Raw genomic sequence first — 25933 nt, 5'->3', positions numbered from 1 at the left:
AAGTACCAAGCTAATTTTAGTGCCTTAGGCTGATGCTTTTGGACCAACTGAACTATCCTCAGCACTAGGGGCCATGCCGGAACCAATTGAGCTGCTGGCTGTGGGAGGGGAAGCCGTAGATGGGGTAGGGAGATGGTTGCTTCTCCTGTGTTCCCTGACTGGAACTGAACTTGGGTTGTCCATACACCACCAGGCCGACACTCGATCCACTGAGTATTTAAAAAACAAAACAAAACAGGGCCAGCACTGTATTTTCCAGTGGCTGAAATGAACTGGATGACATTGGAGAACATGTCAAGATACAAATTTCCTCCCCACCATTTCTTGGGAGAAAGTTGTATTTTACGTGTTTCCATGTTTCTTTCTTCATAATATGTCTTCTTATATCAGCAGACAAAAAAACGGAGGGCATTCAACATAGAGGGAAAGCAGGAACAAAGGTAGGGCTGAGAGAATTGTGTTTCAGAGAGATGTAAGAAGACTGACTTGACTAGAGCAGAACATTTTTGCCTAGCAGGCTTAACACAAATTTAGAGTGGTGAGCTGTAGCCGAAAGGCATTGAAAATGAAAGGTAATGTGCTCATATCTAAGAAGCAGTGGAAAGGGAAGACATGAAAGAGTTGTGCGAGTGAACACTCCAGATACAGGGAAAGAGCATTCCAGGCAGAGGGAGCAGTGGGTGCAAAAGTGGGTGTGTGTGATATTTAAGGAACAGCAAGGGGCCTAAGTATAGCTGGAGTAACTGGAGTGAAGGGGGGGGGGGTAGTAGATGAAGTTAAAAGGTGATGGGGCTGATCATATAAGACAGGACTTTCTGGCACTGTTAACATTTTGGACTAGATAATTTTTGTTGAGGACTGATGTCTTGTGCCTTGTAGAATATATTTAGCAACATCCTTGGGCTCTGCACTAGATGTGAGTAGCACACAGCCTTCAGTTGTGACAACCAGAAATGTTTTCAGATAACTTGCCAAATGTCCCCTAGGGCAGTGGTCCCCAACCTTTTTTGGGCCACGGACCAGTTTAATGTCAGAAAATATTTTCATGGATTGGCCTTTAGGGTGGGATGGATAAATGTATCACATGACTAAGACAAGCATCAAGAGTGAGTCTTAGATGGATGTAACAGGGAATCTGGTCATTTTTAAAAAATAAAACATCGTTCAGACTTAAATATAAATAAAACTGAAATAATGTAAGTTATTTATTTCTCTGCGGACCAGTACCAGTCCGCGGCCCGGGGGTTTGGGACCACTGCCCTAACGGGACAAAATTGCTTCTGGTTAAGAACCACTGGTAGAGCCTTGTAAATTAAGGCTTTGGCTTTACTTGGAATAAGATGGGAAAGCCTTAGAAAGTACTGAACCTTGAACATATTTTAACTGAAATTTTAACAGAATTATTTCAGCTATTTTCTTTAGAATAAACAAAAGGAGCAAAAGTGGAAGCAGGAAAACTAGTTAGGAGGCTGTTGGAATCATGTAGGTTGAGAGATGCTGGTGGCCTGCACCAGATTACTAGTATGGAGGTGGTGAAAAGGGGTACCACTCAAGACTTAGTATCACACAACTTTAATATTTTGATCATAATAAGTCAGTTGATTTTTCCTACTACACAGCTTCTCCTTGTGATTTAATTTTATGTTTTTGCATTTTTTGAGCTTATTATAAGATAGAATGATTAAAGTGATAAAATAGATTTGATTTAAACTACTAGATCACTTATTTTTGAGTCACTTTCTAATTTAATAGTAAAGATGTTATCTTATTAGTTTTGTTATTTTTAAGTTCATTTGAATAACCTAAATGTTATTTATATATAGTATAAACAATCTATATCCCTTTAATCACAAAGATTATGTACAATATGAAGATAGTGCCTCTTTTTTTTTTAAGATAGTGTCTTTTTTCCTTTTTAATTAACTGAATAGTCACAGTACTATAAAAAATAAGCCAAGTCATTGCTATGTGGAAGTAGCTCTGTTAAGTTTTGGGTACCACACAGTACCTGGCACAAAGTGTTCCATGATTATTAGTAAGTTATGACTCATTATGAAATAAAAACGCATGGAATTGAAAAACTAAAGGCAGCCTCTGTTAACTCAAAATAGAAACTAGCAAAAATAACAAAGTAAAAGTTTTTTTGCTTTGTGTACCTGACTGGAATCTAAGATTATTTTTGATGTGAGGCCTTAGAAGCCTTTTGTTTTGAAAACTTAATTTTTATCTGAAAATTGTCTTCTATCTGAGATCAATGAGCATATATTATATTGTATAGTCACAAGCTCAAAAAAAATTGACTATTAGTCTAGAACTGTGTTGTCTAATATGGTGGTCAGTAGCCATATGTGATTATTGAGCACATTCAGTGTGAATAGTGTGAATTGTAGTGTGCCGGATATGTAAATCACACACAATTTGAAGTCTTAATATAAAAAACAATGTAAAATAGGTTATTAAATCATTCTTTTATATTGATAAGCATTTTGTACTCTATTACATTGAATTTCATTGGTATGTCTTACACTCTTAAAGGATCTTTTTACCATGTATGATCCTATAAGATCAAGCATTATTTGGAAAATAATTGGTTTGCAGTTATTCAGATTTCCCAAATAAGATTGACAGATTTTATTGTATAGTATAAAAAATTGTTAATACTGCTACCAATTTTATTAGAAAAACTTTTTTTTTTTTTTTTTTTTGTATTTTTCTGAAGTGAGAAGGGGGGCGGCAGACAGACTCCCTTCTGCACCCAACCGGGATCGACCCAGCATGCCCACCAAGGAGTGATGCTCTGCCCATCTGAGGTGTAGCTACACTGCAACTGGAGTCATTTTAGTGCCTGAGGCAGAGGCCATGGAGCCATCCTCAGCACCTGGGCCAACTTTGCTCCCATGGAGCTTTGGCTGCAGGAGGGGAAGAGAGAGATAGAGAAAGGAGAGGGGGAGGGGTGGAGAAGCAGATGGGCGCTTCTCCTGTGTGCCCTGGCCAGGAATCAAACCTGGGACTTCCACACTTGGGGCTGATGCTCTACCACTGAGCCAACCTGCCAGGGCTTATTAGAAATTTTTTTTAAGTATTGAGAAGCTGTCAAGCTCAAGATAGTAAATAAAAGTTTTAAAAAATTTTAACTTTCCTTGACTTTTATCATTGGCAACAAATACTTTTACTTATTTTTCCTGAAGTGAGTGTTTTATTTTGTTTATTTTTGAGAAAATGTCTGCCGGCTGACCTAATCTGAAAGCCATAGTTTTTGGATGTCAGTCTGTCTTTCTGGTAAAAATAATATTTCTTAAATAACCTTCCTTGTAAAAGTGGCTAATTTATTTCACAAACCAAACACAGAGTGGTTTTTCCTGGAGAGAACTGTGGAGAGAATAGGTAGCAAAATTGCTTTATGTGTTATGTGCACTTCCCATTTTACTACACAGTATTAGGAAGTAAGTATACTCAAAGGTCATGATTTAATAAAATTAACCATTCTACTGCTTCATCGGGGGCATTCTTAAGTGAAGGTGGCTTTTTTATTTTATTATTTTTACTGCAAGTTTGCAATGTTGAAGAATACGACTGTTAGTACAGTCTGGTCCCATTGCCTTGATTTGTGCTACAATGCTAGTAGTTTTACTCTTCAGTGCTTTTGTATCTTCAGTGCAATGTCACCACTGCAGAAGGCAAATAATGTCTTAGTATTATTTAAGAAAATAGTGTCACCTTGTGGACCCTCTGAAAGGGCTTTGGCAACTTCCAATGGTTAGCATACTGTTCCTTGAGAACTGCTGCTCAAGGGTGTTTACAAAATTAGAAGTCAGACCCTGACCACACAGTTAGTGTACATTTTAGTTGAGGCTACAAATGGGAATATAAGGCAGAGTATAATAAGCACCAGATAAGAGCTACAGACTTTCATAGATATTCAGAAGAAAAATGATAATGACCTGAGACAATAGCGATAGGATTGCTATTTGAAATGAACTTAAAAAGATTTGAAGATTTCAGTAAACAGATATTTGGAGTAGAGGGGAATGTTTCTTTCATGTAGAAGCAACAGCATGAAGCCAGAGGGACAGATATTTATGGGACTTTGGGAAAATCATTTAATCTCTTTTGACTTCAGTTTCTAATCTATAATACAAGGATATTGAATTTGGCCATTTCCAGGTTTAAAGTTGCAAAATTACAAGTAATATTTTTAAAGTTCTGCTGTTGGTATTGTTGTTAGGAACAAAAATATTTAAATAATTGTAATTAAAATGTATTTAATGTTTTAAAAATATAAATTAAGGTATTTGCTCTGTATACTATTGCATTTATTAGGGCATAAAATTTGGGGATGGTGGTAATGAAGGATTTTAAAGGACCTAAGGAAACACATTCTAAATGGTTTTCACATTTTCTAAAAATTTTTATAATCATAGTAAATTCATTTTATTACCTCATTTATTTTTTATGTCAGAGGTTGAATTAGACTTGCAGTGTAATAAAATGTACTTAGTACTCTTACTGTACTGGACATTTTATTAGTGTGTACATTGCTAGAATTCACATTAATTGACTTATTCAAAGTACGTATTTGAGATTTAAATATTTGTTGAGTCATTATTTACAGGCACAGAACCACAGATTGGCCCCACTCTGATTTTTTTCTTTTTAAAAATAACAATTTCAGTTACTATCTTAAGTAATTGAAACTTAGTTAATTGAAAATGTGGTTGCTTCTGGGATTTTAGATATTTTGAGAGTGTATTGATGCAGAAAACTATACTTATAACAAAAATTCTTCCCTTTTGACATTAATGCTGTTTTTTCTTGAGAATAGTAATTTTTTATTATTAATAACATATTCTGTAGTGTCTAATACCATGCTTTATAGTAGCACCCTAGTCAAATAAATATGGTTAAGTTGAAAATAATTCCAGTGTAAAACTTTTTGGTTGCCATTGTCTTTCTTTGAAATACTATGTTTCAATGGCAAATCTGATTTTTCAGTAAATTATCATCTGTATTTTTTTTTTCAGTGTCTACTGTGACTTTGGCTTAAATGTTACTGATGATTAATATGAATATCTTGTGTTTTATGCAGAGATTCCTGGAAAGAATGGTATATTTTAACAACCTTTTGTTCCTTACTCTTTTAGGAATGGATCGTGATTATGGCCCTGGATCTTATGGAGGTCTGGCATTCAAGAGTATTTATCTAAAAATTCTTCTTTTGAGTGCCGGTAAAGGTGAGCGTTACTTAATTTTTTTCTTTTTAAACTCTTTATAGGGATGGATCGTGACTATGGCCATGGATCCTATGGGGGTCAAAGATCCATGGACTCCTACCTAAACCAGTCATATGGCATGGACAATCACAGTGGTGGTGGTGGGGGTAGCAGGTAAATTGCTTAATCACTTGGCCAAATAATTAGAAGACTATAAGATTCTAGATATTTTAATTTAAGAATTCCTTAGGCATGTTATGTACTTGAACTTCACTATTTGGTATTGAATAATCACCTTAAATGTTTAAAGGTGTTAATTAGTGGTTATTATATAAATTATTTCGGAATCCCTGGCAGACATTATCTTAGGAACCTCAGATAACTATTATCATTTCAGTATAGTAGCCTTAAGATTTTCTGTCTTTACCAGTGAATATTTCTTTTACTTTTTTCACTTTTAACTCCTTATCGATCAGAATGTCCTGAACAAATGATATAAAAATGTATTGGAAATATATATGAAGCTTTTTCTTACTGATTTTTAAAGTCTTTCCTAATGTGGAAGGCTGTGGAAAGCAGCAAAGCAGTCTTTGACTAGAATGGGTTTAACTGAACTAGCCTAGCCATATTTAATTTCTAAGAAACATTTAAGATAGTAATTTTTTTAATTTTAATTTTAAAACAAGTTAGAAGAGCATATTATAATAATAAAAATGTTCTTTATATCATGTCTTGGTAATTTATAGGCAGGTACTGATGACACCCAAAACACTTTTTATCTAGGCTAGGAGCATTGTATTAAAGCCACAAATACTATGTCTCTTGCTTATTTCAATGCACTAGAGTTTAGAATGTATTTTTATTTTTCTGTTGATACTGTGGAAAGCTTAAATCTAGTTGAATAGGCTTCAATGTTGACCATTTTTCAGACAAAAGGGGTCTACTTTTTGAGACACAAAGATTTCCATTAAATAGCAGTAAAACTAGTTAGAAAACATTTGAAAATATCATCCTTCTTCATAAATTGAAGGATCTGGATTCCTTAAGGATGGACTGGATGATGCTTGCTTTTTTCTTTCTGCCTCAAGTGTGCCACTGTGGTTTTTAGTAGAGAAAAATCAAGAAAATGAACAGCTCTGACAATTTAGCATATATGATAGATGTTTTGAAAAATGTAGTTGAAAAGAGGAATAATTTTTATATGGTCACTAGGGTTCGGAAATAAATAGTACCTTCTATTTAGTGATCTGTAAATAATTGAAATAATGTAACACATTTAAATGTTTTAATATATCAGTTATTGCCTTGTTACATTGTAAATGTAAAGTATATAAATTATGTAGATGTTATTTATCTCGTGTGTAATTGTGGGCCTTTATAAAACTATGTTGTTAAGGTATCAAGTATACTTTGGATTTATGAGAAGTAAGATTTGTTTCTTCTGTTGACTATTAAAACCTTAAGGAGACTGTGTGCTCCCTTTTTTTAGAGTAGTTTTATGTGATAATATCCTGAATTTTTAAAAATAATTTAAGACATTATAAAATGTATTCTTTTTATTATCTGCCTTGGAAATTCATATGCAGAGGGTATATGTTGATGGTCCTGTACTTTTATGTTTTATTTTATGTGCTTATCCTTCTAGATTTGTTAGATTTACTAGTCTTTAAGTGAAAAATGACAGGATTGATTATTGACCTTAGGCAAATATTGGCAGATTGTCAAATTTTATAATTGGAGATATTTCTCTGAATGTTGACTACCACAAACAATGAAGCAGTTTTGTGATATAGATTATTGAGGGAGTGAAAGGATCTCTCTGTGTCACAAATAGCCTATATCTGTGTAGTCTTCAATTTGTGTCCCTATTGAAAGCCAAAATATTGTAATATTTTGTTTTTCCAATATTGGGGATGGATTCAAAGAAAGTTTGAATAGTTTATGAATTTTAGCAAATGACTTTTTCTAAGACTAGGGCTGGGCTTAAATAATTACAGACAAATCTTTTTAATAAAATAGTAAAACTGCTGAAAAGCAGATTTTAAAGCTAAGCTTTATTTAACTCAATTCATATTTAAAAACTGACTCAGGTAGCTTTCTATCTGGTCTCATGTTGAATTGCCCAGCCCTAATCAAGTGTGAACAAAAGTAGAACTGTGCAAACCAATATGATATAAATGAATTTTAGTTGATAAATGTCATCTGATAATTTGCTTTTTGAATTGTCTAACATTAGTAAGCTTACTTTTGTTTTTTCCCTCACTGTGCAACTTTTCCAGGTTTGGACCTTATGAGTCTTACGACTCCAGGTCTTCTCTGGGTGGGCGAGATCTGTACAGATCTGGCTATGGTTTTAATGAACCCGAACAAAGCCGCTTCGGAGGTAGTTATGGTGGTCGATTTGAGAGCTCCTACCGGAATAGCCTTGACTCTTTCGGAGGTAGAAACCAGGGCGGGTCTAGCTGGGAAGCACCTTACTCCCGTTCAAAATTGAGGCCTGGGTTTATGGAGGACAGAGGAAGAGAGAATTACTCTTCCTACAGCAGTTTTTCTTCACCCCATATGAAGCCTGCACCTGTAGGCTCTCGGGGGAGAGGAACGCCTGCTTATCCTGAAAGTACGTTTGGAAGCAGAAACTATGATGCTTTTGGAGGACCATCAACAGGCAGAGGCCGAGGCCGAGGAGTAAGTACAACAGAATCTTTTCAGATTCTTTTCACTAGTCACTCTTTTAAACCCTTTCAAGACCATGGTTTTCAACTAGAATAAGCACTGTTCATCCCAGTGTATTTTGAAGCAAAAGCTGAGTCATAAGCATAATTTTTAGGTTGCCTATAAATCTTTTTCCAGCACCTCAGAAAATACGTAAGTGGCAGTGTGAGATGGTTGTTCATAAAGTTTTGCCAAATCTCCCTTTATTAAAAAGGTGAAGATGTTAGGTTTGGTCTAAAAGGGGTTAAAAGGAGTTGCATTTTTCCTTGTAAACACTAGCAGTTTTGCTGGTGGAACAGTTCTTGGATTATTATAAAAGGTAACTGAAAACTTTTGGAGTCTTTGAGTAGGTTAAAGGTGCAATGTATGATAAAATGTTTATACTTTGCTACTAAACTCTAGCACGTAGAATTTCTTCAAAGCTCCATATCATATTAAACACGAGACTAAAAATTGGTGATAGTTTAGGGTAGCTTAGCTGTGTTTATATGGTGAAGAAGTTGATAAGTATAGGTTGTAGAATGATTTGTGGTCAGTATAATTTTGCTAACTCACTCTCTTATAATATGTCCTATTGCTGGGTGTTCTCTTTTCTCTGTCACTAGTTTTACTATAGAGAAATAATTTCCTACCTGTATACATGTTTATGGCTCCTTCCTAGGAAGTAATATTTTGTAAATTATTGCTTAAATGAGCAGATACATTAGTCTTCAAGGGTTTAATTTCAGGATATACAGGGTTAAGATTATAGTTATGTTCTTAGGTTACTTAACTAATGTGAAATTTTACCTAGTTAAGTGAATGTAGGTTATGGGGTTATGTAGTTTGATCATCTAAAGAACACTGTATTTTTGCTGTAATGTAAGGAATGTGTTTTTTTTTGTTTTTTGGATTTTTTTGGATAGTCAGTTGCTCTTAATATTCTCTTTGCAGAGTAATGTACTTCTGATAAAAAGAATATAGGGTACACGTTTTTTACCGTTCTTTAGCTTTTGGTATATCAATGTAGCATGTCATAGCTGTTTAGAAACTTTGCATTTATAAGTTAACTTATGTGATATGCATTGCACCTTTAATGGATAATTAATGAAGATTTTTCTGATGTGATTGTATGCATTACCTGGAAACACTAATTTATTCAAGTCTACTAAGTTAGATAGGTAGTCTAAGCATAATAAACAAATGGAAGCAACTGATTATGTTGTTGTTTCACTATACTTTATGTTGTAGGTTAATTGAAAATAGTTGGGGTAAAATTTGAAAACACTTAACAGTTTCTATACTGTATATTATTTATTTTATAGGCAAATGATTTTAGACTTCAAGTATCAATTTTGTTTTCATAATAGAAAAACAAGTATTCCTGTACTTTGTATTTACCAGTCTAGTCTGAATGGACTTTTCTTTCTTCCCTCCTGTCATTGAGGTAGACGAACCAATAGGATTTTCTTTTTTGATCTTCACTTGTACAATTCCCATTGGATCCTTCTCTTCAGATTACTCCTCAAAAATCTTTATCTTCTAATAGTAAAGTTAGCATAACAAATTTCTATGGATACGTGACCTCTTGATGTAGTGGATTTTGTTAATAAGAGAAGAGGAAAGGACACAGAGTCATTTTGTTGTATGACTCTTCGTCTGTAAACTTTTGCTTCTCAGGCTTCTGGGTCAGAATATGTTTCTCTAGGTAAGAATGTGAATGGAACGTCAGATGCAGTTCTTTATCTGAAGTGTGTCTTGGAAGTTGATGCATGGTTATGCTTTAACTCTCCTATTTCATACTAATGTTCCATCTCGCCTTCTCATTCATTCCCTTTTTCAACAGGGAGAAATCCTAAATGATTTCTGGATCTTTTTTACTTCAAACTTCAAATATGGTTTTCTTTGCATTCCTTAGTTTTAAGCCAGGCTTTGTAAAATAAAATTTCTTTTAAGGTCTTTCATGGGAAAATATCAACTAAGAACTCTGAAGAGGAGTTGTCAGAGAGTTGTACAAGTGGTAGTATTCTTTGACAGGCACATGTTGATTATGATCTCGAGTAATTTTGAATTGTAAAAATAAAAAATAGGTAGGAAATATCCATATTTGTTCTACTGGAAATAAAAATACTAATACACTGGATTTGAGTTCATGTAATAATTTGCAGGTTTTCAGTGTGTTTATTCAGAGTGGACATGTAAAATTTAGTTACATTCTGGGGAATTTTCAGGTAAAAATTATTAGGTAGCTGACATACAAATTTTGTATGAATTCATTCTTTATCTTTGGATATTATGCTAATATTTCTTGATTTCACAAATTTGCAGCATATGAGTGATTTTGGAAGCATTCATAGACCTGGAATTGTTGTTGACTATCAAAACAAATCTGCTAATGTGACAGTTGCTGCTACAAGAGGAATAAAGAGAAAAATGATGCAACCATTTAATAAGCCCGGTGGAGCCTTTATCAAGAAACCCAAGCTAGCAAAACCCGTGGAAAAAATGAGCCTCAGCAAATCACCTAGTAAGTAAGAAAACATAATTGCTATGGTTCAGGATATTTTCTATCTTTTAAAAAAATTTAGTGCTTTTAGGTAATTTTTTCATGTTTCTACAGACAAACTACATATTAATTATAATTCTAGAAATTAGTTTTGTGAATCCCCTAGTACAGTTATTAATCATGAATGTTAAAATACTTTTTAAGTTTTCATGCCCTGTCTAGTTCTTTTCTTTAAATCCTGGTTTAGGGTGGAGTCAGATAATTAAATTTTTTAAATGACCTCACATATGATTTTGAGTCAGACTCTTTTGTTACAAAAAATATACAAATAGTCAATGAACAAATGAAAAAGTGCTCACTAATTATTTATCTGGGAAATGTAAATCAAAACCATGTTGAGATACCACTTCATACCCAATTGGATGGCTAGAATAAAAAAGACATAATAATAAGCCTTCATGTGGATGTAGGGAAATCAGAACCCTCATATGCAGTTGGTGGGAATGTAAAATGGTACGGCAACATTGGAAAACAGATAGTTTCTCCAATGATTAAACAGTTACCATATGATCCAACAATTCCACTCCTACGTATATACCCAAGAGAAATGAAGACATGTCCACATAAAATTTTTTTTTTTTTGTATTTTTCTGAAGTGAGAAGCAGGGAGGCAGAGACAGACTCCTGCATATGCCCGACTGGGATCCACCTGGCATGCCCATGAGGGGGCGATGCTCTGCCCGTCTGAGGCTTTGCTCCTTTGCAACCAGAGCCATTCTAGCGCCTGAGGCTGAGGCCATGGAGCCATCCTCAGCGCTTGGGCCAACTTTGCTCGAATGGAACCTTGGCTGCAGGAGTGGAAGAGAGAGATAGAAAGTAGAGGGGGAAGAGTCGAGAAGCAGATGAGTGTTTCTCCTGTGTGCCCTGACTGGGAATTGAACCTGGGACTTCCACACACACTAGGCTGATGCTCTACCACTGAGCCAATTGGCCAGGGCCTCTGCATAAAGTCTTATTTACAGACATTTATAGCAGTATTATTTCCAGTAATCAAAAAGAGAGACAACCCAAATACCTATCAGTGGATGAACCAAGAAACAAATGGGGTATGTTTATACAGTGGAGTATTTCTTAGTCATAAAATGGGCTGAAGTATTGGCACATGCTACAAGTAAGATGAACATTGGGAAGATTATGCTAAGTATAGAAAGCCAGTCACAAAAGCCCACATACTGTATGATTCTTTTCATATGAATATCTAGAATATGGAAAGTTATAGAAGCAGAAGTAGGTAAGTGGTGGTTTTGGGCTGTGGGTTTTATAGGTAGTAATATTTAAGGCAGGGGTCGGGAACCTATGGCTTGTGAGCCAGATGTGGCTCTTTTGATGGCTGCATCTGGCTCGCAGACAAATCTTTAATAAAAAAATAATGTTAAAAATATAAAACATTCTCATGTATTACAATTCATTCATTTCCTACAGCTCATGTTCATGTTTGCAGGTGGCTGAAGCCAATCACAGCTGTCCTCCGGGACAACAAATTTTTATGGGATAATGCATAATGTACACGGGTGGTTATATGGCTCTCACGGAATTACATTTTAAAATATGTGGCGTTAGCCTGACCTGTGGTGGTGCAGTGGATAAAGCGTCGACCTGGAAATGCTGAGGTCGCCGGTTCAAAACCCTGGGCTTACCTGGTCAAGGCACATATGGGAGTTGATGCTTCCAGCTCCTCCCCCCTGTGTCTCTCTCCTCTCTCTCTCTCTCTCTCTCTCTCTCTCTCTCCCTCTCCCTCTCCCTCTCCCTCTTTCCTCTCTAAAATGAATAAAAAATAAAAATAAAAAAAATTAAATATGTGGCGTTTATGACTCTCTCAGCCAAAAAGGTTCCCGACCCCTGATCTAAGGGAAAAGGTACCAGGTTTCTTTATGAGGTATTGAAAATATTCTAAAATTGATTATGGTGATACTTGCACATACCAGCAGATATACTAAAAGCCTTTAGATTTTTTGATTTAAAGGGGTGAATTGTTTGATATGTGAAACATATCTCAATCAGGCTTTTGTTTAAAAAAACAGCCAAATTACTGTTACTATTCTTTGTTACTGTATTTTATTTTTTAACTTTGTATTTTATCTAAGTGAAATCAAGTGCATTTAACCAAATAAGACATTCAAAGATCTACATAAATAAAAGCTAAGGAAATATTTTCAGCATTCTTTATGAAAACATAATAGCAAAATGATATGCAACAAATATTTTACTTGTATTTGTGCAACGAATTATTATTATTTATTTATTTTTTTTTGTAGTTTAAATCACTTTATTTTAGATCATAGGAGGGGAGAAAGAGGAAGGAGAAAAAGCAGGTCATTGAGACATGCAGAGAAACCTGGGGCTGGGAATCTGTTGTGATGCTAAGAACCTCTGAATTATTATTTTTTAAAAAAATGTTTACTTACTGATTTTAGAAAGGAAAGGAGAGTGACAGAAGCATCCATCTGTTTCTGTATGTGCCCTGAGCCGGCAACCTTTGCTTATTTGTATGATGTTCTGATCAACCCAACTATCCAGCCAAGGCTACAATGAATTATATTTTGATGTTTTATATTAACTTTATTTTTGCCTTGATGACTAAGAAGTGTTTTGTCTTTCCAAGGTTGATGATATTGCAGGGAAATTATTCTCTTCTTTAGAATTAAAATTTGATTGTCTAATCTAGTTAGGACTGCAGAAGGTTTAGGTAATTATAATGAAAGAATGTTCTAAACTTCTATTCAGTTTTATCAAATTTTTACATTCACTTTTTCTTTTCTATTTTTTGTGACAGAGACAGAGAGAGGGACAGATAGGGGCTGACAGACAGGAAGGGTGAGAGATGAGAAGCATCAATCCTTTGTAGCGGCTCCTTAGTTGTTCATTGATTGTTTTCTCATATGTGCCTTGACCAGGGAGCTACAGTAGAGCGAGTGACCCCTTGCTCAAGCCAGCGACCTTGGACTTCAAGCCAGCGACATTTGGGCACATCCACTTTTAAAAATAAGATCTATTGACCCTGGCTGGTTGGCTTAGCAGTACTGTTTTGGCCTGGCTTGTGGAAGTCCCGGGTTTGATTCCTAGTCAGGGCACACAGGAGAAGCACCCATCTGCTTCTCCACCCTTCCTCCTCTCTTTCCTCTCTGTCTCTCTCTTCCCCTCCTGCAGCCAAGGCTCAGTTGGAGCAAAGTGGCCCGGGTGCTCAGGATGGCTCCATGGCCTCTGCCTCAGACGCTAGAATGGCTCCAGTGGCAATGGGCAACAGAGCATTGCCCCAGATGGGCTGAGCATCGCCCTCTGGTGGGCATGCCAGCTTGATCCTGGTCGAGCACATGCAGGACTGCCTCCCCGCTTCTAACTTCAGAAAAATACAAACAAAAAAAAAAGATCTATTGAACATTATAATGAATTTATTAAGAGTGTATTCCAGGGGTCCCCAAACTACAGCCCGTGGGCCGCATGCGGCCCCCTGAGGCCATTTATCTGGCCACCGCCACACTTCTGGAAGGGGCACCTTTTTCATTGTTGGGTCAGAGAGGAGCACAGTTCCCATTGAAATACTGGTCATTTTGATGATTTAAATTTACTTGTTCTTTATTTTAAATATTGTATTTGTTCCCGTTTTGTTTTTTTGCTTTAAAATAAGATATGTGCAGTGTGCTTGTATTGACTGGGTTGCCACAGGCACAGTTTTCCCTCCTTGGCTTGGATCTCCGTGCCACAACCTGGTTCGGCCGTTTGTGCCGCCACAGGCACAGTTTTTCCTCCTTGGCTTGGATCTCCGTGCCACAACCTGGTTCGGCCGTTTGTGCCGCGGCCTGGATCTATTCACCCCCTTTGCCCGCCTTAGTTTCTATATTCTCAGTTCCCAGTGAAAGCAGCCCTGTTTAGGTTAGTGAGGAAGGCAGAGCATTTCTTATTCCCTATTTCCTTCGGGGTTTGATTATATATTTAGCCAATTTTTTCGCTCGACCATACCTTTGGGTGTATTGCGAAACATCTGGAGGCTCCAAGGATAGGTTTTTCTGTTTCTGGTTGAAGATCTTGTTGAATTTTGGGGGAGATTTATCGGTATAGCTTCCTACCGTGCCATTACTCTGACGTCACCTCTCGATATGTGCAGTGTGCATAGGGATTTGTTCATAGTTTTTTTTTATAGTCTAGCCCTCCAACGGTCTGAGGGACAGTGAACTGGCCCCCTGTGTAAAAAAGATTGGGGACCCCTGGTGTATTCCTTTGGCCTGACTGGGCGGTGGCACAGTGGATAGAGCGTCAGACTGGGATGCAGAGGACCCAGGTTCGAGACCCCGAGGCTGCCAGCTTGAGCATGGGCTTATCTGGTTTGAGCCAAAAGCTCACAAGCTTGGACCCAAGGTCCCTGGCTCGAACAAGGGGTTACTTGGTCTGCTGCAGCCCTGCGGTCAAGGCACATATGAGAAGGCAATCAATGAACAACTAAGGTGTCACAACAAAAAATTAATGATTGATGCTTCTCATCTCTCTCCATTCCTGTCTGTCTGTCCCTATCTATTCCTCTCTCTGACTCTCTGTCACTGTAAAAAAAAAAAAGAAAAAATGTATTCCTTTGATATTGCATGTGCTAAAACGTGGTGCTAGCTTTCAAATGATTATTAATAAAAAGAGAGAGGAGAAGGGAAAGAATAAGGAGGCCAAAATAAGTTCTAGTTCAAAATGGCATTTTTATTATGTATTTTTGGATATTTTGACAATATGTTTTGTTCTTTGAATTTCATCTTCACTTAAATTGCTTAAGGGTTAATACAGGTATTCATTTTGATAAAAGTGGGATTGTAGTTCTTTTTCATAATACTAAGCTAGTACTTAAGTGTGTATTGCACACTAGGCTATGCATTAGAAGGATATAATGTGAATTATTTAAGTTGCACATCAGCTTACTCAGGTATAGATATGAGCATCAAACCCACCAAAGCAGAGAAAACAGTCACAGAGCAGATAAATAACTTGCTGCCCAGTTCATACTACTAGTAAATGACAAAGTCCAGGTTTTTATTCCAGGACAAATCTTGCTGTAGAAACCTTCACTTCAACATCCATGTGATTATAACAGAAAATTGCTTTGTATTTTCTTGTCTTCTTTTAAAACATCTTTTTTCTAATTATAACATTATAGACATCTTAGTGTATCATTTTTGAAAAAAATATTTGAAATTACAGATATTTGATTCCTCAAAATGTGTGAACTAATGTGTGAAGCTAGAATATGAAATTCAGGAAGATTTGAATACTGTTCTAAATTTACTTTCCTGCTATGTTTTGCAAATTGGTATCTATATTGTTTAATAAAAAATAATATTTTAGAATTCTGGAAACCTGATATTCAGTGGAATGTGTGTTGTAGAGATACCTTTTATACTGTGTTAATAGAGAATAGTTTTGTTTACCAAGTTGTATACTCTAGATAGTTCTAGAATAGGCAATTCAGTTGATCCCCTTGGGGCAGATTCCAGAGATGACATACAGGTATAGTTAAGTAAATATTGCAGTTTGATACAGAAATACAGAAACTGATTTGCTGTTAAAGCAGATAAATGTAATTCAGCTTTTTTTTCTTCCTTTTTAAACAATAATTTAGGACAATGTGAGTGTAGCTAGGAATGAAGCCAAAATTCTGTAGTCGTTTCAGCCTTTCACTGTCAGGTGTGAAGTGGGCATTTTGAAAGGTATTTGCTGAATATTCAGGAATAAGAGGTCTTGCAGGATAGTCTGTACGATTTATTGAAAAGCCGTAGGAAAGAAGCCTTATTTTGTCATTTGGTTGAAAGTACAACCATATATCATAGCTTTAGCATATGAAAAGGAAATGCAATTACTTCTAGTTTGAGGTCATATACCTGTAGATTTTCCGTACAGTGAGGGTTTTAGGGAAATTGATGATATTGAAAATGGTTAATTAATAAGTATATATTTAAGCTCTTATAAAATGATGAAAATCTAGATATTGAATTTTAAGGTATTGATTTTATATAATTTTGCAGTGCTGCTTAAATATTTGTATACTGTCAAGTTTATAAATCCCCAGATATTCATGATTTTGCATTAGGTATTTTTATAGGCATAATCCAAAATGAAAACAGTGCATAAAAGAAAGTTTAAGGACAGATAAGTTTTTTTTAAGTCTAACCTTATATGTATTATAAGGAAGAACCTGCTCGCAATGAGATATTTCACACCATATGAAGTAGATGGACATAATAAAAAAAGAAAAGAAGGCCCTGGCCAGTTGGCCCAGTGGTAGAGCATCAGACCAGCGTGTGGGTTTCCCAGGTTTGATACCTGATCAGGGCACACAGGAGAAGCGACCATCTGCTTCTCTGCCCCACCCTCTTCTCTTTCTTTCCCCCTCCCATTCTCCTTCTCGGTCTCCCTTCCTTCACGCCTCTCTCTTTCCCTCCTACAGCTATGGTTCAGTTGGTTTGAGCACATTGGCCCCAGGTGCTGAGAATGACTCTGTGGAGCTACTGCCTCAGGTGCTAAAAATAGCTTGGTTCCAAGCATGTCCCCAGATGAGCAAAGCATTAGCCCCAGATGGGGGTTGCCAGGTTGATCCCAGTTGGTGTGCAAGCAGGAGTCTGTCTCTCTTTCACCTCCTCTCACTTGGAAAAGAATAAAGATAAAAAAGTTTTGGGGAGGATGTGGAAAAATTGTAAACTTCACACATTACGGTTGGGAATGTAAAATGGTGCAGCTTCTGTGGGAAACAGTGTGATTGTTCCCCAAGTCATTAAACATACATAGACTGACCATATATATGACCCAGCAATTCCATTCCTGGGTGTATGCCTCATAGAATTGAAAAAGAGTATTCAAACAAAATCTTGTACACAAATGTTCGGAGCAGCCAAAAGGTGGAAACAACCCAATTGTTTATCAACAAATGATGGATAAAACAACATGTGATATATTCACACAATGGGATGTTATTTCAGCCATTAAAAAGGCAACAGGAATTAATACATGGTACAACATGTAAGTGAACCTTAAAAACATTATACTAAATAAAAGAAGCCAAACAAAAAATGCCACATGTTGTATAATTTCATTTCTATGGGATATCCTGAACGGGAATCTGTAGAGACAGAAAGCAGATTAGTAGTTAGCAAGGGATTGGGGAAAGTGTAAGTGGGGAGTGACCACTTAATAGGTATGGGGTTTCCATTCAGAAATAGGAATTTTTGAAACTAGTGATGATGGCTGCACAGCATGTGGTCCACTTAATGCCACTGAATTGTTCACTTGGAAATGATTAAAATAGTAAATTTTATACCAAGTATTTTATTACTTTATTATATTTGCATTAAAATGTTTTTTAAAAAGAGGAAAACCTACGTTTATTTTAGAGTTTATACATTTTAAGAAATTTTGGGAAAGCTATCATAATACATATGAGTTTTTGTATCCAAGGCTCTCCAGTTTTCATTTAGTTCTCATTTAGTTTCCATTTTAATATAGGGTCAGGTTACTGTTACTTCAGTGTTTCATAAACTTGTTATTCAAGATGATTTTAGGTCAGTGATTTTCAACTTTCTTCATGTCATGGCACACATAAACTAATTGCTAAAATTCTGCAGCATACCAAAAATTCTTTGCTAGTCTGACGAAAAAAAGTAGGTGTAATTTTGATTCATTCACACTGGACAGCTATTGTTGTGTTGGCTATTGTAATATTTTTTTCTTTGACAATCTAAGGGAAGAGAGTTCAGTTCGCCTGACTTAAATAGGTATTGCATATTTTAAAACTTGTGACACACTGGTGTGCCTGCTGTGGCACACTGGTTGAAAAATTGTTTTTTTAGGTGACATGGATATTATTGCTTTAAACAACAGTAAGAAAAAAATGATTAGATTTAAAGAAAAATATAGACAATCACATAGATGAAAAGTAAATATGGCAAAATTCATGATGATTGTATTTAAATTAAATTTCAGAAATACTGGGTAATCTTGAACTCTGATTTTTTTGGTGAGCTCAATTTAGACCACTATCATCAAGTAAATTTTGTATGTCTGTACTTTATGAACTGCGGACTGGGAAGGGAAAATGGAAAAATGATCTGTAGTCTTGACATTTTTGTCTGATACCCTAGCAAAAAGTGATCCGAAAAATGAAGAAGAAGAAAAGCGGCGAATTGAGGCTCGACGAGAGAAGCAAAGACGCAGAAGAGAAAAAAACAGTGAGAAATATGGAGATGGATACAGGTTTGTACTTAGTAGTCAGAAAATTGGGCTTGTTAAAAAACCATTTTCTGGAGAGGACAAATCAACTCGAATGTGAAAAGACTTCTGAACATTCAATGAAAAGTTTAATTGAAAATATATCGGAATACTTTTTATTTTTTCTTTATATTTACTTGCAATTACCATTTAGAAAATACAAGAGAAAGAAGTCCCCTTCAATAATGGTAATTCAAAAATAAGTGTCTGAAATACAGTATTGATAAAAAGAAATATATGTCATAAAATGAAGAAGACCATGGTCTTTGAGATTTGACTATATGGGGACATAATGATTTTTTTCAGTAGAAAATTAAATGTTACAAATATATCAGTTCTTTCCAATCCTGATACTGAAGAAAATTCTGAAAGAGTAGATGAGTAGATACTGGCTTTTCTAGATACCAAAATATTAGAAAGCTGCAATAGTTAAAAATATGTGGTAATAGAAAAAGGTTTTGAGTGTAACTGAATTCTTAACGTGTAAGCAGATGCATTATAAGTGAGAATGTAATGTGTAATAAAGAAGATAATGCAAATGAACGGGGTGTTGCTTGAGCAACTGAACAAGAACCAGAAAAATAGTTTAGATTCTCTTACACCAGTGAGGATGAGTCTAGATTAATTTAAAAACCTGAAAGAGCCTGACCTGTGCTGGCACAGTGGATCAAGCGTTGACCTGGAACGCTGAGGTCGCCGGTTCAAAACCCTGGGTTTGCCTGGTGAAGGCACATATGGGAGTTGATGCTTCCTATTCCTCCCCCTTCTCTCTCTCTCTCTCTCTCTCTCTCTCTCTCTCTCTCTCTCTTCTCTAAAATGAATTAAAAAAAAAAACCTGAAAGAAAATGGAATATAAAAGGAAAATAAAATGGAATATTTTAATTTCTTGCAGAGGCAAGAAAATTTTATTTTCTGTGTTTAAAAGTTCTACATAAATTACAAAAGGAAATGATGACCAGATTTGTTAAAATAAATATTTAAAACAAAATGAAAGCAAAAAGACTAGGGAAGTATAATAAATATGAAGAATGCTTAATGTTTCAGTTAGATAAATATCACCAAACCAGACTTTTTTAAAAAGTAAGGAAACATGATTAATACATAATTCAGTAAAGGAAGAACAGCTAGTTAACAATTTTAGGGAAAATGTTGCAAGTCACTGTAAGTTAAATGAACTGAAAAAAAAATTTTTTTTTTAATGGCACATGGGGTTGAGGTCAGACAGGGACAGACAGGGAAGTAGAGATGAGAAGCATCAACTCATAGTTGTGGCTCCTTAGCTGTTCATTGATTGATTTTTCATATGTGCCTTGACTGGGAGGCTCCAGCTGAGCCAGTAACCGTGGGCTCAAGCCAGCAACCGTGGGCTCAAGCCAGCAACCCTTTGGTCATGTCAGTGATCCCATGCTCAGGCCAGTGACCCTGTGCTCAAGCTGGTGAGCCCACACTCAAGCTGGAGACCTTGGGGTTACAAACCTGAGTTCTCAATTCCAGGCCATTTCTCTATCCACTGTGTCAGTCAAAGGATATATAATTTTCTGGGGACTATATAGTGTAGTTATAACCACCAGAAGCAATTTAGCAGTTTAAAATAATGTCTTGGAATTTTTAATACTTTTTGATTTTTCTAAGAAAATAACCTAATACTTTTTGATCTTTCTAAGAAAATAACCTAAAAATATAGAAGAGTTTTATCTATAAATATGCCCATTGCAACATTATTTATAATAATATATTCAAACATGCAGTGCATACCAGCAGTAGAGTGTGAACAAGTATATAAGATTAGACACATCCTTTCATGGCTTTTAGGCTATTGGTTATAAAGCCTGAAACAACATGCAGAAAGTGCTGGCAAAATAGAAAAATACAGGAAAAACCGGTTTATAGTGGTTCATATGGGAAATTATACAAAAATTAATAAGACAAGAGTAAACTCATTTATTCACAACCATAAACCTACTTTTGCCCTACCCTGTATATATGTAAGTTGTAAAGTTATGTGTAGACAAAAGAGAGACTACTAGGAAAAATGAAAAAAAATTGATATTTTTCCTCTGAAATCTGCCTAGGTACTATGTATGGTAGGAAAATAAATAGTATAAAGTTTGTAAAGTAAATTCAGTGTTTTTCCCATTCAAACAAAGTACTACAGTTTTGCTTTCTAAAAAGGAACTTGTTTGTGTAGTATGAAGGGAATAAAAATGTTTTACCTAAGTGTTTTCTGGATGCATAAAACTTTTTCTTATTTCCAAAGATAACACTGTAAGAGAAGAATTTACAAACCTTTTTAAGGAGGTATTTTTTAAATGTTTAAGTTTTCTCATACATTTAAAAAATGTAACAGGATACTCTGTTATTACTTGATTTTAATTTATACATTGGTTTTGTCCATGTAGTAGGTAGTAAAAAAAGATTCAGTTACATCTGATTCCCAGATTATTTTGTTTGATTAGAGTATCTTTCATATTAGTCTGTGCTAGGTATTAGTTGTGTAATCTTTGTGTGCAGCTTTTTTTTTTCTTTTTTCTTTTTTTTTTTTTGTATTTTTCTGAAGCTGGAAACGGGGAGAGACAGTCAGACAGACTCCCGCATGCGCCCAACCGGGATCCACCCGGCACGCCCACCAGGGGCGATGCTCTGCCCCTCCGCGGCGTCGCTCTGCCGCGACCAGAGCCACTCTAGCGCCTGGGGCAGAGGCCAAGGAGCCATCCCCAGCTCCCGGGCCATCTTTGCTCCAGTGGAGCCTTGGCTGCGGGAGGGGAAGAGAGGGACAGAGAGGAAGGAGGGGGTGGGGGTGGAGAAGCAAATGGGCGCTTCTCCTATGTGCCCTGGCTGGGAATCGAACCCGGGTCCCCCGCACACCAGGCCGACACTCTACCGCTGAGCCAACCGGCCAGGGCCTGTGTGCAGCTTTAATAACTTTTAACTATGCTCTTTTTGGTATGTTTGACTTCTAATTTTTTGGGACCTGAGAAACAATAGTATTAAGCTTATTAAGAAGCTAACTTATAAAAAGAAGTTTTAAGGGGCAGCTATCTTGTGGTTCTTGGGCGTATCTCCCACAGATATAATTTCTTCTTTTTTTTACAGAGGTAAAGTCAGACAGAGGGATAGACAGGGACAGGCAGACAAGGAATGGAGAGATGAGAAGCATCAATGATTAGTTTTTTGTTGCGCATTGTGACACCTTAGTTGTTCATTGATTGCTTTCTCATAAGTGCCTTGACCGTGGGCCTTCAGCAGACCGAGTAACCCCTTGCTCAAGCCAGCGACCTTGAGTCCAAGCTGGTGAGCTTTACTCAAACCAGATGAGCCCGCGCTCAAGCTGGTGACCTCGGGGTCTCGAACCTGGGTCCTCAGCATCCCAGTCCTACGCTCTATTCACTGCGCCACCGCCTGGTCAGTCATTTCTTCTTGGGTAAAGGGTAATGGGCTTACTTTGCAGTGAATGCTTTGTATCAAATGTGTAAGAGTCCGAAGATTTTATAATGTAGGATTAATTTTTTTACTTATTTACATTGAATACCCATTTACAATTGTGGGTTTGGATATGGTAGATCCATGTTAATATATATTGTGATTTGGAGAAAATAAATGAGCTTTCATTTAGCTGTTTTCTCCATAATTCTAAATATAAATCCAGTGACATAACTGAGAGTATCAGTTCAATTAAAGTGTCATTTTAGAATAAGAATTTTTAAAAAGAGTCAAATTATTTTATCGACAATTTTACTTTGACTTAGAATTAAGAGGTTGACAGTAAATAACTATTTTTGTGATATAGATATGGATAGCTGAATATATATATATATGGATATTTGAATGTTTTCGGTAATAAAGAAGATAGAACGGTAAGGAAACCAGAGGGAAAGGAATGGGTTTTTCTTATTTTATTTTATTTTATTTTATTCATTTTAGAGAAGAGAGACAGAGAGATAGAGAAAGAAGGGGGGGAGGAGCAGGAAACTTCAACTTCCATATGTGCCTTGATCAGGCAAGACCAGGGTTTTGAACTGGTGACCTCAGCATTCCAGGCCGATGCTTGATCCACTGCGCCACCACAGGTCAGGCAGGAATGGGTTTTGAGAGGTGTAGACAAACAGCATTTGGTAAAGAGTGACAAAAGAGAAATACAAAGTAGTGGTATAGCAGATGACTTCTACAGTGGAGTGCAGGGAAATGGATCAGTGGGCTTGAACTGATTTGGGATTGGTAGGGATGAAGTAGAAAATGTTAGGCAGCCCTGATAAAGGTCATGGTTTAAGGTAAAAAAGCAAAGAAACAAATGTTTTTTTCATGTTCAGGAAATGGAAAGCTATGTAGATTGAAAATTACTGTAGTGAGGTGGAAGGTGTAATTTCATTAAAACACTAAATGAAGACATACTATATGCCAGATACTGTTAAAGGTATTAGTGGGTAAAGCAAAAAGAGAGATAGGAGATATTAAAGTAAGAGTTTTTCTAAATGGTCGCTGAGAGAATTTTGACCTTTGTTTTTGAGCTTTAAGGAACCAGTGAAGCCTTTTGAGCAGTAATGTGCTGTTGTCTCCTTTAGGAAGTAATTAAATAATTACTGTGTGCCCCGGACTGTTCTTAAGGTTTTACATATATATTTAAAATCCTCATCTCACTAAGATAAAACTAAGGACCAGAGAAAGTTAAGTAAATTGTTCAAGGTCACACAAAGGGGATAGGATATAAACCTAGCAGTTGGCTCTGGATCCCATACTCTTAACCAGGAAAATAAATCTAATAGTAATGTAAGGAATTAATTGAAAAGTGGAGACTGGAGGCAGAGAAACCAGTTAGGAAATCATTGTCATAATTCAAGGAACAGGAAATAAGAACATGTAAGATTGGAACAGTTAAATGGGAGAAAAAGAGGGAATTCATTCTGGAGTGGCTGCTGAGCTCCTAAATGTGTGCATTTGTCCAGACCAGTCATCCTAAAGTGATCTTTAGGGAGCAAGACTTTTGATTACCCAAGAGCTCCACGGGAGTGAATTATGATTGTCTGATATTGTACCTGGCTGTGTTGATGTTACTTTAGTGGTTTAGAAACAGGAGGATGGAACAGAATGTAAAACAAGTAGTGGAACTTTGGAAATTGACACTTCTTGAGGTTGGCTTTGGCTTTCTAATGTTGAGGCTTGAAGTAGAGAGTTTAGGATTAGATTAAATAGATAACACTAATTCCATCTTTTATACCCAGAAGCTCCAGGGTGGGCCAGAAATGCAAAGTTGTATAATGACAGTGTTGTCCAAATAGGTGCTTAAAGAAATAGTTTTTTTTTTCTGACTTGTAAAATAGAAGAAAGGAAATTATTTATGCTAGTATAATTAGTTTCATTGTTATCTTCCTGTGAACTTTTAAAGAAAAACTTTTTTCCCTTACAGAATGGCATTCACGTGTTCATTTTGTAAATTTCGAACATTTGAGGAAAAAGATATTGAACTGCATCTGGAAAGTTCTTCACACCAGGAAACTTTGGATCATATTCAGAAACAAACTAAATTTGATAAAGTAGTTATGGAGTTTTTGCATGTAAGTAGCTGTATTTGAAGTGAAAAGCACTTTTTCTGACATTTCAATTTCTTATTTTTTTATACTTCTCTATCTCCCATTTTATGTTTCTAATGTTTTACTTTACCTTTTTACTTAAAGAGTTATTTTGAAATTATCCCAGAATTAGATATGAATTTCTCTTCTATAATAGAATTTAGGCTTGTTACTTGAGAGAAAATTTTATGTTTTTCACAGTAATTTCTAGTAGAGGGTCAGGAAAATAATTCCTCTAACAACTGTTTATTGATGCAGAATAAGCTATTATCCCTTGAGGGTCTGTGTATGTGGCATTGTGCGGAGTGTTTTGATATTTTATTTGAGCCTCGAGACAATTCCTTTTTATCATGAAAGACCATGCTCAGAACAGGTTAGAGACCAATAAGTAGCAGAGTCTGAATTCATAGCCAGAAATCCAGGTGTCTGTTTATTGTCCTTTATTATAAGTGTGTGGTTGTCAGTTTGACAGTTTTTTGAGTATTTCTGAAATGTGCTGTGCAGGCACTAAGACATGGACATTTCTCTCAGTAAACAGACTGTAATTGGAAATAGAACACACTCATACACAGATGTCACACAGTTAAGTGCAAGGGTCAAGAATGATAGTATAGGCAGAGGGGTTTGGAGTGAGGGGGGATAGTTGGGGTCAGGGATGCTAAAGGAAGGTACTAGAGCTGGACTGCTAATTGTGCATACAGTTAATTTGGGCAGAAGAGGTGGGATTGTAAGAAGGTTAGAAATACAATGATCATTCACTCCTCTCTATCCTTGCAGAATTGTGTCCCTTAATTACAATTTTATGTAGTTCGTTCCTTAACTGGTTCCTGTCATTTAGGACTTAAGTACTGGTACTCACCTCTTAACTAATCCAGCTCTTTCTGATTTCTCTTACTCTGTGTGCCAAAAATACATTTTGAAAAGTTTTTTTTTTTTTAGTTTTCTAAGTACTTTATGACAGTCTTCTCAACTAAATTGTAAGCTTCTTGAGAACAGGTATTTATTAGTTCTTCTATAACACATACCACATACTATTATCTTTCATAGGCTGAACATGGTGCTGAGCATATATGCTAAGTGCTCACTGATAACTTTTTGAATTCTTCCTATTTTGCTTTCTAGGAATGTATGGTGAATAAATTCAAGAAAACATCTCTTCGTAAGCAACAGACAAATAGTCAAACAGAAGTCAAAATAATTGAAAAAGATGTTATGGAAGGTAAGTATTTAACAAATTGTGTTAGAAATGTATATATATTTTACACCAGAACCTATTTCAATGTCAGTGATCCACATTAGAGTGATTCAGTATGTACCATATTCCCCCATGTATAAGACGCACCTTAAATTTTGAGACCTGATATTTGAAAAAATATGTATTACGTAAAATTATTGAACTCAAATTTTATTTATCATAAAATTCATACAACTCCTCATCACTGTCAAAGTTCCCATCCATTAACTTGTCCTCATCTGCATCTGATGACAAATCACTGTCTTCAACAATGAGCATAAAAACAAGTGCAAAAAAGTGGGAAATGCAAGTAAAAAAAAAATCTACAACCACTGTATAAGATGCATTAGGTTTTAGACCCCAAATTTTCGGAAAAGGGTGCATCTTATACAGAAGGAAATATAGTAGTTATATGTGGTAGCCCTGAGTGGTTTTT

At 36.0% G+C, this 25933-nt stretch overlaps 1 protein-coding gene across 6 annotated transcripts in view; it reads left to right on the top strand.

Annotated features, from left to right (window-relative positions):
• ZNF326 (zinc finger protein 326) overlaps positions 1 to 25933 on the top strand; it is a 42110-nt gene that overhangs the window by 5540 nt on the left and 10637 nt on the right. For 2 of the 6 annotated variants that reach the window (XM_066376824.1, XM_066376823.1), the window contains 7 exons: positions 5142 to 5177; positions 5273 to 5384; positions 7490 to 7895; positions 10230 to 10428; positions 18573 to 18684; positions 24101 to 24248; positions 25386 to 25482. In XM_066376824.1, the coding sequence (XP_066232921.1) occupies positions 5142 to 5177; positions 5273 to 5384; positions 7490 to 7895; positions 10230 to 10428; positions 18573 to 18684; positions 24101 to 24248; positions 25386 to 25482 (1110 nt within the window). Of the gene's footprint in view, positions 1 to 5141; positions 5232 to 5272; positions 5385 to 7489; positions 7896 to 10229; positions 10429 to 18572; positions 18685 to 24100; positions 24249 to 25385; positions 25483 to 25933 lie in introns of those variants that run through there. The other 4 variants (XM_066376827.1, XM_066376826.1, XM_066376825.1 and 1 more) reach the window with 3 other exon arrangements.

The sequence above is a fragment of the Saccopteryx leptura genome, chromosome 3 (assembly GCF_036850995.1).
Source record: "Saccopteryx leptura isolate mSacLep1 chromosome 3, mSacLep1_pri_phased_curated, whole genome shotgun sequence".
NCBI lineage: Eukaryota > Metazoa > Chordata > Mammalia > Chiroptera > Emballonuridae > Saccopteryx > Saccopteryx leptura.
This window is presented reverse-complemented; position numbering and strand designations above follow the sequence as displayed.